The 12,847-nt window shown below is 34.3% G+C and overlaps 5 protein-coding genes across 5 annotated transcripts; 3 read left to right on the forward strand and 2 right to left on the reverse strand.

Annotated features, from left to right (window-relative positions):
* Positions 1-279: 279 nt before the first annotated feature.
* Positions 280-1,221, reverse strand: LOC103875331 (TLC domain-containing protein At5g14285). Its single transcript, XM_009153847.3, has one exon. It carries the CDS (start codon positions 1,160-1,162, stop codon positions 425-427), a length of 738 nt encoding a protein of 245 aa, XP_009152095.1. The 5' UTR covers positions 1,163-1,221; the 3' UTR covers positions 280-424.
* A 1,500-nt stretch (positions 1,222-2,721) lies between these two features.
* Positions 2,722-6,189, forward strand: LOC103875332. The gene is made up of 6 exons (XM_009153848.3): positions 2,722-2,972; positions 3,062-3,153; positions 3,267-3,385; positions 3,507-5,579; positions 5,793-5,944; positions 6,020-6,189. Exons 1-4 carry the CDS (start codon positions 2,777-2,779, stop codon positions 3,550-3,552), a joined length of 453 nt encoding a protein of 150 aa, XP_009152096.1. The 5' UTR covers positions 2,722-2,776; the 3' UTR covers positions 3,553-5,579; positions 5,793-5,944; positions 6,020-6,189.
* Positions 5,090-6,376, forward strand: LOC103875334 (50S ribosomal protein L15, chloroplastic). The gene is made up of 3 exons (XM_009153851.3): positions 5,090-5,579; positions 5,793-5,944; positions 6,020-6,376. Exons 1-3 carry the CDS (start codon positions 5,153-5,155, stop codon positions 6,251-6,253), a joined length of 813 nt encoding a protein of 270 aa, XP_009152099.1. The 5' UTR covers positions 5,090-5,152; the 3' UTR covers positions 6,254-6,376.
* LOC103875333 lies at positions 6,320-7,836 on the reverse strand. The gene is made up of 2 exons (XM_009153849.3): positions 7,588-7,836; positions 6,320-7,400 (listed from the first exon to the last, which is right to left on the reverse strand). Exon 2 carries the CDS (start codon positions 7,392-7,394, stop codon positions 6,438-6,440), a length of 957 nt encoding a protein of 318 aa, XP_009152097.1. The 5' UTR covers positions 7,395-7,400; positions 7,588-7,836; the 3' UTR covers positions 6,320-6,437.
* A 231-nt stretch (positions 7,837-8,067) lies between these two features.
* Positions 8,068-11,196, forward strand: LOC108872371 (CLAVATA3/ESR (CLE)-related protein 27). Its single transcript, XM_033273032.1, has one exon. It carries the CDS (start codon positions 10,173-10,175, stop codon positions 10,452-10,454), a length of 282 nt encoding a protein of 93 aa, XP_033128923.1. The 5' UTR covers positions 8,068-10,172; the 3' UTR covers positions 10,455-11,196.
* Positions 11,197-12,847: the final 1,651 nt, after the last annotated feature.

Genomic DNA, 12,847 nt, shown 5'->3' on the forward strand with positions numbered 1-12,847 from the left:
TGCATTTTTTGGAGTTGACTTGTACGGTTGTTGTACCTTGAGTTGGCCAATCACCAACAGGATTAAAGTCAATGTGAGGCTTACATTTTCTTTATAAAAATGTGAAAAAACAAAACAAATCAAAACATTACATTACATTACAAATGACAATGAAATTTGAAATTCACTTTTTGACAATAATATAGTATTTTTATACTTTCTGGAAAAGAAAAGGAACATTATATTTCCCTTATTTTTTATTTGCCAAAGTTCACATCTGCAGTTTAATTCAGACAAAAATTAAATAAAACAACTACAATTTACTATAGAAATATCATCATCAATGTACATACATTACACAAATACAATCAAATAAATTTATTATGAACACTGTTATGTGATATCTAGACTTCTATCAATCAAACGTTAATAAAATAAATAGAAATCATTTAAATTTCTTGCCAGAGTTTTTCTCCCTAAACCAATCAACCCAGTTTCGTAAAACCCACAAAACACTAAGCACAATAGCAGAGCCAATCACAACAAGCCACGATATCCACGCCCACCGCGGGATCGCTCCCTCCGCGGCTCCGCTTCCGTAAAACGACGCCATATCGTACAGAGCCACCGGACCCGCCAATCCACGAACCACAGTGTAGAACAAGTAGAAAGGAGGAGACAAAAGCTCCCTCACCTTCCTCGCCAGCACGACGTCGTTCTTCCTGTACCCAGCGATCGTCCACACGTTCTGGCACGCGCTCGTCGCCTCCGCCAAGACCAAGAGCAGGAGAAGCGCGTGAGCCCCGTGGCCTACGGCGAATCGGCACGTGGCGAAGACGTAGAGCGTCGCGATGTGGTGGAGGATGAAGAGGAAGTCGCTCGGGAGGAAGACGAGGTAGTGCAGGAGGTCGATCGTGAAGTAGGCCATGCTGAAGTCGAGGACGGAGGACTCCACGGCGGTGTTGGGAGAAGCGAAGGCGCGTGGGGTTGTTAGGAGAGCGTGAGAAGCTAGTACGACGGCGGGAGTGCCGTGGAACAGCGACATTAAGCAGCTGGCGCCTAAGTGGGATGATTTCCACGAGCGGAAGATGAGGAAGTAGCCGAGGAGGTAGACGGAGACGAAGAGGAGGAGAAACGACGGGAGATTGGCCGGAGAAGAAGGGTTAAACGACGCCGTTTCCATGTCTCTGTTTCTGATATTTTTCTGAAACTGTTTGGAAGAGCTTCGCTCAATTTGAGTGGGGGGTGTTTTTAATTGAGATGATATAATGATCTGATGTGATGAGGAGTATGGAATGTACCGTGGATCTGGAAGTCAAACAATTGATCGTGGCCGTTGGATTAATTTTTAGTTACGTATTTGTTTAGTTGTGCGTGCGTACAAGTTATATGCTCTAGTGCTTATCTGGATATTCTTTTCGTATTAAAGGGGTGATTAATATTTTATTTTATCTAATTTGTGATTGAGTAAAAGTTTGGGGAAAACATCATATGATGGATGATATAATATGTTTTCAACCTGGTTAGAGTAAAATTACGGGAAAATCATATGTTTTCAACCTGGTTTTATGACGGAAAATGGTGTAAGAAAATGCAGGCTAATGGTGATTGAGCGAGGTCCTAATAGACTTTACTAGGCCCATTATATTGCCAGCTTTGAAGTGATCTTCTTAATTATAGGGCCTTCAATTTATTTATAACCAAAGGCCCCTTTAACAGCTAACGCGTAGTTCCTCGATTAGGTTCTTGCGTAAGTGTAGGACCTACTTTAAACTTTTTTTTTTTTATTATTCAATTTACCAATTATTAACTTGCGTTGACAGTGAACAAAAAAAAACTTGCGTCAACAACCAAACAAAAATTATTTGCTATTTGAATTATTAACCATATATATATATATATTTTTTCTGTGTATTTGCACATTTTTCATATATTAATCTCGATATAAGGTTTAATAAAATATGGAGATTGCTGTCAAACAATAAAACTTGATATGAGGATTTTAACAAATGAGTCAATTTTCTTATAAAATAAATAAATAACATTGATTTAGTTTTAAATGATCAAATATTATAACATAGCGGTGTTGGTGTTGTGTATACTAATTGTGTCTATAGCGGCTTATTTTGTTTTTGTCCAACTCTAATAATATTTTACTTTGACTTTCTTTATAATTTAGACAAAAATAATTAGTGTTCTTATGTCATTACTGGCATGTATCCGGCAGCTACCAACCCCGGTCGACTCAAAACATTTAACTATGAATAAAATCAGTGGTGCTAGTATTTCATAAATTAATAATTATAGTATATTAATGTCTTTGAATGAAATCATATTTATTCGGTCGCTCTATAATTCATTGTTACTGAAGTGTATTTTTCTCGGGGCATTTTCAGTCCTACTCAATTTTTTTTCCAAAATTAAATAAAAGTGAAAATAGAGTAAAAATTACTTTAACATAACTTTAAATCTTACTCCATAATAGAATTTACTCCACAAATGAAGTAATTTATTTTTTGTTTGTTCACTCCTCCATTATGTAGTGAGAAATGGAATAAAGTTAAAATATTTTTATTCTATTTTTACTTTTACTCTATTTTGAAATAAAAAATAGTGTATTACATTAGAGATACTCTTATAAATGAAAAGGAAAAAAGATTCTAGTTGGTGAACGAGGCCTTTCAATTACCAGATCGTCTAATTAGTTTTTAAGACTTGTTGTCTTGTTCCACATCCAGACACATTATAAATAAACACATTGAGAAGAGATTTTAATTGTAACACAAACTTGAATAAGATGAAGAATGTTATGGTGGTTATTGACGAAAGCAACTCAAGTTATGATGTACTCGTTTGGGTCCTTCAAAATCTTAAAGATATAAGTGATAGCAATAAACTTCTGATATTTGCAAAACAGCCACAAAGTTCTGTTACTCCTATCTCACTATCTTCATCAGTGGCATTTGCTCAACTTTTCTATCCATTTTCACCCAGTTAAATCATTCATCAACGATTATTCTTCCTTTAAAAAAATATATACGTTTTTTCCTTTGTCTTATATGTGTTCTTGTATGTTTTGCAGGTGGAGAACTCATAAGACTAGCTCAACAAAGGAATATGAAGATTGCTCTGGGTATACTAGAGAAAGCCAAGAAGATATGTGGAAATCATGGGGTATAATCTCTTTACCAGATCATTTAATGAAATCACTTGTGCAAAAATATTTATATTCAGGTCATCAACAACCATTTGTTGAAAAGGTTAGTCTCATCACAATTAATCAACAGATTAAAGCAGACACATTCACTGATGTCGGAGACCCAAATGAGCCAATCCACAAGATAATTCAAGAGCGAAAGGTCAATTTACTAGTTACGAGCGATCAACAAAACCAAAGTCTCAAAAAGTAAGTAAAGATTATTAGGGATACAATTATTGTTATTTCAAATGATTGTCAATTTAATCAAAAAACTTAGTAATGTAAGAAAAAAATTAAAGTAACGACCAGTATTTCAAATAAAATGCAGGTGTTTACACAATACAGATTGCTCTCTTCTTGTCGTGGAGAAGTGAATTCGTATAAATTAGTGATTCGCTAAACTTAATATGGTACGAACCACTATCTTATATAATTTGTATGCATGCGATTATGTAAACTATATGATTGTTCTAGTTTGGGATTATTGAACTTTTGACTGTATGTATATTATTAATAAAATATGATGTTTTACATTTCATATGTTGTTGATGCATGGGTGCCTTGGACCTAACCTGAAAAATAGAAAATCAATGATTAAATTGGTTAAAATTTTCTGAACTGAACAAAGCAAAATGAAAATTAAAAACAAATGAAATGTGTATAAGTTAAAAAAAAAACTAACTACTGGGAAATTAACATTGTGTGAATTAATCGGTTGGGCATTGTTGATAACTAGTTATAAATTAATTATTATCCTAAATAGATGTTGTAGAATGTGTCAAATAAATTTAATTAGGTGTTACAAGAAGTGTTAGATTGTCTAATACAGAACTCTGAGCCAAACCTCGAGCGCTAACTGTAAAGCTAAAAGAATTTGAGGAATTAACCAATGATAGCATTCTGTCCCAAGAAACGCACGCTTAAGATGGTGAATTACATCAGTATGCTACTAGCACCATACATAATGGCGAAAAATGCCTAATTTATCTAAACAACTGCTTTTTGATATGGCACACTTAAGTAGGTTGAGTTTTGTGATGGATATTATTATTATGCACCAGCAATCGTTTTTTAAAGAACAAGCAAAAAACACTTTCACAAACACACAAATTTTAATCAAAATAGTTTTAGCTTATATGTTTTTTTAATAGAATTTACGTACTATATAAAACAAAGAAATATTGTTGAGAATAAAAAATCTAAGAAAAGGAACAAAGATCCAAATGAAGAATACAACTTAAATAAATCAAATGGTGAACTATAACTTGGCCTTCTGGTCGACCAACCGGGATCAATGACATTCTAAGAAGTGCTGGAGCTAGGAAAAACTTTTAGGTGGGTCATTTAGCTAAATTTGCTAAAATTATCTAGATTTTTAAAGAGAAATTATACAAGTTTAAAAAAAAAAATCCACCTCGGTCAATTGACCCACTTGCCAATACATTGGCTCCGCCACTGATTCTGGGTCGACTCAAATGCTCCTCACAGTGTCTCAGTTGAATGAAGTCATCTCCATTTGCTCATTTGATGCGCAATCCTCCTTGGCCATATTGATCTTTCATAGCTGGCATGTTGGTTCCATGAAGAATGCCAGTCATGATCGTAGCACTGCAGGTGCTGAGCTTACCAGTACTCAGAGCGAAACCAGGTTTCGTTGGTTTAATGCATCGGATTTTGACACAGTCATCGGGTACTTTCCCCCTTTTTTTCTTTCCTTTGTTATAGTTTTTATTTATTTAATATATTATCAGTTTGCTTGTTACTTCAGTTGAAAATTGAAAATAGTAACAAAAGTCTTACCATTATCAAAAAAAAGGAATATAACCAATCTCGAATAGCAGAATGACGAAAACGAAATTGAACTCAAAATGGCCCACCAAAGGCCCAATATACAATTTAGCATTGAATGTCTCACGATACCATATCTATTTACCTTATCTTCCAAAGCTTTTCATCTGGTGTGTGCGCTCCTCCATGGCTGTTCCTCTTCCACTCTCAGTCTCAACAAATCCTCTCATCTCCCGCCACTGTCACCGTCTCTACTCCCCTTCCACTTCATTTAAGGGAAATGTAAGCGTCTTAGGAGCAAACCCATGTCACATTCTTTCTCTGAAACTCCACCTCAAGCGTCGATCGGGACCCCTTCTTGTGTTCAACCAAACGTCTTCTTCTTCTTCTCCTGGATCAGAGAGGTTCCGCCTGGATAATCTGGGACCACAGCCCGGTTCGAGGAAGAGGGCGAAGAGGAAAGGTAGAGGTATCTCTGCAGGACAGGGAGCTAGTTGTGGTTTCGGGATGAGAGGGCAGAAGTCACGGTCTGGTCCTGGCATCATGAGAGGTTTTGAAGGAGGTCAAACTGCTCTTTATCGCCGTCTTCCTAAACTTAGAGGAATCGCTGGAGGTACTTTTTTTTTTTACTTTGTTTGCTATCGTAAAGTATCAAACTTTGTGTAGTCCAAGTGTTCGATGAAATGTCTCACCCAGAGTCTTGGTGGTGTTTTAGTTACATGTGTTGTGGCTTCGTTGTTTAAGAGTATAGAGAGGTTTTTGTGGTTTTATTTTGCTGATAATCTTGAAGCATCTTCTGATGCAGCAATCTGTGTTATTTGAATAGGTATGCGTTCAGGATTACCCAAGTACGTACCAGTTAATCTCAAAGACATTGAAACAGCTGGGTTTGAAGATGGAGATGAAGTGTCACTTGAGACGTTGAAGCAGAAGGGTTTGATCAATCCTTCTGGGAGGGAAAGGAAACTTCCTCTTAAAGTTAGTGTAACTTAGAGAAACAAAAATCAAAGATATTGCTTTTTTGCTCCTTACTAAATCTTACTTGAAATTTAGATTCTGGGTACTGGAGAACTAAGCGTGAAGCTCACTTTCAAAGCTCGTGCCTTCTCAACATCAGCAAAAGAGAAGCTTGAAGCTTCAGGTTGTACACTCACTGTGTTGCCTGGAAGAAAGAAATGGGTGAAGCCTTCAGTTGCAAAGAACCTTGCACGAGCTGATGAATATTTTGCCAAGAAGAGAGCTGCCGCAGCTGAAACAGCAGCTTCAGAACCAGCTACTTCTGCTTAGCCCTTCAGTGTTGAAAAGCTGCAGAGTTAACTTTGTTTTTACATTGAAAGATTTTGTAAAATGGTATAAAAAATTTTGTTCAATAAGAACCTTTTTTCAATCTCCAACGAAAATTTTACAGAATAGGTTTCATTATTACTACAAAGTTTTCCACCATTTTCTTTGCATAAACACCAAAGAGTCATCAAGGTTCTTCTTCATCATCATCATCAGCGATGAAAGCTCTTCTCCGGACACGGCGTCTCGACTCTTGTTCATCAGAAGACTGATTATTCTCTTCATCTCTAGATGATGCTCCCGTATCACCTTCATAGCTCTCACCCCAAAGCCTTGAAGATCTTCTTCTCACACCTATATGCGACCTAGCTCTCGACGTACCTGACCAGCTACTACTCCTCGAGCCACCACTCGATTCTGGTCTAAACACACGGATGAGGAAGAACACTGTAAGCCAACCACCATCATCAAACGATAGAATCCCATCATCGTTGCTACTACTGCTTCTTTCCTCTCCTCCGAAAGAAGATTGGAGTGTGCTAAGCAAGTCCCCTAAATCTCTCTGCCTCTCTAGCCTCCTCCAGCTTCTCTGCCTCTCCGGATCAGCTTCCGATGGCCTAACCCCTGGATGCTGCAGCCTCGCGTGCTTTCTCAGATCAGAGTAAGTTCCACTGAACTCACAACTCTCGGAAGAACAGCTTCTATGTTTCGCGTTCATGAAGCCTCGAGCATCTTCCACAGTCACCCATTCCTTTATATGTCCACGGCATAACGGACAAGTAAGCTTCGGTTTGGCCTTTTCTTGGTCTCCCTCTGCTTCTCCTCCTCTCTCACCTTCTCCTACTGTTACCTCAGAAGCTACACCAGCATCAGTCTCAGATGGTGTCTGTTTAGAAGCTTTACGGTACTGATCGAAGCAGTTGGAGTGACGGTGGCTAGTGTCACACATGTAAGGACGGCAACCTTTATCAAAGGAAGAGCAAATGAGAAGGATGCCGTTGTGAGGATGGTCCATACAGACAGGACATCGAGCTTCTTCCCATTCCTTAGCTTGTTTCTCACTAGGCTTGCTTGAATCACAATACAAAGGCGATGCTCTTAACCTTTCGTGAGATACAGATCGGTCTTTCCTCTCTTTAGGCATAATACTCTAAACAAAGCAAAAGCAAAAGCAAACAGATCAAACTTGGAATAAAGGTTTGCTCTTTCATCGACATGTGTGAGCTGAAGCACGAAGATCCTAAAAGCTTGTTACTTTACAGAAAAGCTTCCAACTTTTTTTCTAGATCAGACATGAATCAACGAGAAAACGCAGAGAGGGAGAGGATGGGACTTACCGGAAGAGTCTAGAGGTTCGCGGCGATGGTCAAATCGAACGAAACCCTAAATCGGGGTGCGTCCCATAGAGAAAGAGCCAACGAGGTGAGACGATGAAGATGAGAGGCGAGACGCCTTACTTTACTTTTCTTTTTCTCGATATATAATTTATATTTAATTATTATAATCGTTGGAGAAAAATAAAAATTAAAAAGAAAGTGATTGAGAAGACAACAAGATTGGCAATTTGTTCGTTGATTCTTGAACAGCCACAGACATTACACCGTTACAAAGTTTCCTGTCCACGTTCATGCTTTCTTTCTAACTATTAATACGTGTTTCTTGGATTTTTTTCTTCAAGTGGTAAACCCAACCTTGACTAATTTTTATAAGTTTTTCAAAGTTTACTAGCATGCTATAATTATTTCAAATTTTGTATAACGATTTTCTATTTGTAACTATTTATTTCCAAGAATGTATTTATTTATACCTTATACCTTGAAAATTCCTTTTTATTATTAATATATTAACTTTGTAGAAGAAAAAAACATTTATTTCCAAGACATGAAAATGTTTTACCGGGCCTAACCCAAAACATGAAGCATAAAAGCCCAAATAACATTAATTCTGAATTGCTCTCTCATTTAATTAATTACCAAACTTTTAATTCCTAGTAATTCTGTTGGTAATGATATTGTTAGTACAAATAGATACTTGAAATCGAAAAAATCTAGTAAAGTTCTCACGGTTCGAATCATTTCTCGATAATAGATCGAACCACACTTTCAGTTTCATATTAAAACTTCTTTTTTTTCTTAGCTCTTGCTCATTTTTACAATTTGAACGTTTTTTCGCATACCTTTCCACTTTAACTTGGTTGGAGTTAAAATCAGTCTCTTTAACTTGAAGGCCTCCACATTCAAAATCAAATTAGTCTTCTGTTCTTTTTTTTAATTCTTAGTTTGGCCTATACTTACCACCTCTAATTTTTTTTTATTAATGTTGTTTTATTTAAGTTTTGTCAATAATTTTCATTTTTGTGACCTTTTCTTATTAAAAAGATATGTTCGCATTGTCCTACATCTCGTCTAGATTAAAATTAATAAATGTTATCTCTAATTTATTGTCTCCTCGTCGTCTGCTCAGCGCTCACAAACCTAACTGATCCGGTTTAACTGTTGGCATGACGGTATATGCTTAACCTCAATTAAAACCAGGTTATATTATATGTTATGTGATTTTTTTTTCATTTTTCATGCGTATATATTAGCAACAAATTTCTCATTCACGTGTTGCATATCAAGAATCGTATTCTTTATCCATTTTGTATTTGTTTTGATTAGTCGTTCAAAAAAAAAGTATTTGTTTTGATTAAATATTACTTACATAATTAAAATACTTGGAGTCACATAATGATGTGATCTTCTGTTTCTGACAGAAATGGAAGAAGGAGAACAAGGCAAGAAGAAGAGACCAAAGTAAAGGAAGAGTAAAGAGGAAAACGAACAAACACAAAGCGGCAAAGTTCAGTTAATAAGACGACACCATTTTCTCAAACTCATCTCAAATATCCAAACGAACGTTTTGCGTCGTGTTGTATCATTGTATGGACATGTCAAACTTATTCACTATTTCCTTATGTGACACTATCTTACATTATATAATATATAGTTTTCTTCTGTGTTATTTTAATTTTTTGCAACAATTATACGTAATACACTGCATAACCAACGAAAATATTATGCGGCAATTCCTTTCACGGAAGGTATTTAGAATTCTTTTTTTTTAAACATTATTCTCTCTGTCCGTTACCTGTATAATGTTATAGACCTGCCGCAAGTCAAAAATTGTGACACAGCTTTTTACTTTTTAGTTTTTTTACATATCCACATTTATCACAGTTCAGCTCGTGTATATATGTATGCACCGGATTGTTATATCAGCTGTTCGAAAATGAACCTCTAAGAACTCCAAAATGACAACATTTTGAAATTTATACCAAAAATGGACATGTGTTACATGGACTATTTTTCATTGAATTTCTCAAATCAGTTCTCATTATTTTTCTTCAAAATTAAATTATAATTTTTTTGACTAAGAAAAAAGTTACTTTTCATTTTTTGTTTCTGTATTTTTTAATAAGAGGCTCTTTAAGATACTCCAATAAATGCTCTTATTTTCCGACAATATAAATGCTCTTATATGTACATTAAGAATCATAACTAATCTAATTATATATGAAAAATATTTTATATAATTCAAGCATATGCTCGTACGTGAGATATATATACACATTTACACACCAAACCATATTACTATACAACTATTTATTATAATTAGATATATGACATATGTATTGGTAATAAATCTATGAAAAAAATTAATTAAGAAATTTACAGATCTTGTCTTGTATTTATATATACCCGTTCACGTGGGCCATTCGAAATTTGCATGAAAGCCACTCCTTCTCTCACAAAAAAAAACTTTAGTCTCGTTTTCTTTCTCCTCTCTCTCTCTCACAGTTTCAGAAATAGTTACAGTAGATAGATCAATGAATAGGATTTAATCAAGAAGACAAGCTGTATATTAAAGTTTAGGTTTGGGTATGACTCATGCTCGAGAATGGAGAAGATCCACTCTATTAATGTTTATCTTCCTTTCTTCACTACTCTATCTCATTTCCGTAAATTCCCGGATAGGGGCAATTCGGGTATTTCCAGAAACGCTGGGGACGACTACCTCTCCTGCTCCTGCTAATAACCAAGAAGTTCCAATGAAGAAATACTTCAGCTCCGAGAAATTTGCTCCGGTGGATTCTTCATTCGGAAAAGTATTTAGTGACAGTAAAAGAACGGTACCAAGTGGTCCAGATCCTCTCCATAACTAGTAGAAGCAGTTTCTTGATGTTTTCATTTATATTTTATTTTATTTTCTTGTTCTTCTTATGTAATCGATCAACCAACAGGTGTATTTTACCCAAAATACTCACGTTTTCTTCTTTTATGTAAGGGAAAAACGAAGGTATTTTGGAGGTTTAAATCGCTGATCTATATGTAAACATTTCAAATATATATTTACCATGTCAATGTTGTAGTTTCATTAGAAATGTGTATTAATTATGCGTTTTCAAGTTTGATTATGCATATCAGAGGTGAAAGAAGATAACCCCTAATATTTTTTGTTTATACTGACAGAGTGACAGGTCCTGATTTTAAAATGAAAGCTCTTATCGTCTTCTTCTTGGTAGTCGTCATCTCTGATGACACATACATTTGCAGCGAATCAAATTAGTATAAAGAATCATTGACTAAAAGTGTTAATCTATGTTCCAATAATTATACACTCATAGCTATGTAGGATAGAGAGAAAGAGATATGATGCTTTTGGTATATAACAGAATGTTTTTATAATTTATTACGTTTTTATATCTTACATTTTTCAGTTTTACCGAACCGGGAGATCATATGTATATTAATATTCAGTGATCACACTCTAATTAAGCTGAATGTTTTTCAATTGCATGGCATAGGAGAAAAAAAACGTCAAGAGATAGTATTTTGCACAGACTTGTTTGTAACAAAAAAAAAACACGTGAAAAATTGTGAACGTTTATCGAAAAGGAAAATTTGGAAAGCAGAATCAGTTTTGTGCATCCCATCCTCAGATGTTTAATAGCCGTTAGATTAGTTGACTTGTTAGCTGAAAGTGTTCTGTTGACTGTTTGTATTTAAAATATGGGTTTTTAGTAATTAAACCCCTCAACTAAAGATGAATCGTAAAAAAAACCTTCAACTAAAAATCATGTGAAATAAACCCTCAACTTTAGTTCCGTTAACATATGTTACCCTCCGTTTAAAAAACCGTGACGGAGGGTGACATATGTTAACGGTTTATAAGTTGAGGGTTTATAATGTTGAAAACTTAGTTGAAGGGTTTTTTTACGATTCAAAAATAGTTGAGGGGTTTTATCACTAAAAGTCATTAAAGGGTTTTTAAGTTATTTATTATTCATTTATACATTGTTTTAGATTGATTTGTAAGCCTTTAAAACTAATGTATATTATTAATACATTAATCTATTATAAAATTAATTTATACATTTTAAATTAATAATTTTCAACACGATTTACAACTTATTATAACTTCAAAATATTAAATTATTTGATATTTGGCAATAGTGATATAAAAAAAATTGTGTGTTTATATCGTCATTTTCAAATATCAAATAATTGAAAGTTTCTAAGTTATATTAAATCTTAAGTAGTGTTGAGGATAATTCATCCATGAAGTCATCTTTCTATTTGGAGTATGACTTACTTTTTATTATTTTCATGATTTTCGTCATCAGACTCATACTTTCCTATTTTCCTATATTGTTCTTGATTTATTGTATTACTTTATGTTTCAAATATATTATTGATCAAGAAAATAAAAATATAATGTAGTTATTCAGAAATCAATGAGAATAAAAATAATCATGCATTATTTTGGAGGGGGGAGAAGTATGAACCGGATGACAGAAATCTTGAAAAAAAGAAAAAGTGCGTCATACTCTAAATAGAAAGATTGACTTCATAGATGAATTATCTCGACACTACTTAAGACTTAATATAACTTAGAAACTTTCAATTATTTCATATTTGACAATGACGATATAAACACACAAATTTTTTTATATCACTATTTCCAAATATCAAATAATTTAATATTTCAAAGTTATAATAAGTTGTAAGTAGTGTTAAAAATTATTAATTTAAGATGTATAAATTAATATACAAATATATTAATGTATTATAATTTATAAATTAGTTTTAAAGGCTTATAAATCTTAAAACAATGTATAAATGATGATAAATAATTTAATAATATTTAATGACTTTTAGTGATAAAACCCCTCAACTAAAGATGAATCGTGAAAAAAACCCTCAACTAAAAATCCAGTGAAATAAACCCTCAACTTATAAACCGTTAACATATGTCACCCTCCGTCACGGTTTTTTAAACGGAGGGTAACATATGTTAACGGAACTAAAGTTGAGGGTTTATTTCACAGGATTTTTAGTTGAGGGTTTTTTTTACGATTCATCTTTAGTTGAGGGGTTTAATTACTAAAAACCCTTAAAATATATAACTGGTAAAGGCTGTTTGCTTTTACGACTGGCCAAGCCAAAAAGCTTCTCCTTTTCCCCAACCTAGCTAGCCACTACCCACTAGAGTCAAATTTGTTTAAAATTAAAATTAACAATTCAAGTCATAGACAGTAGAGATGGCTGTATATTT

This window comes from Brassica rapa, chromosome A06 (assembly GCF_000309985.2).
Source record: "Brassica rapa cultivar Chiifu-401-42 chromosome A06, CAAS_Brap_v3.01, whole genome shotgun sequence".
NCBI classification, from domain to species: Eukaryota; Viridiplantae; Streptophyta; class Magnoliopsida; order Brassicales; family Brassicaceae; genus Brassica; species Brassica rapa.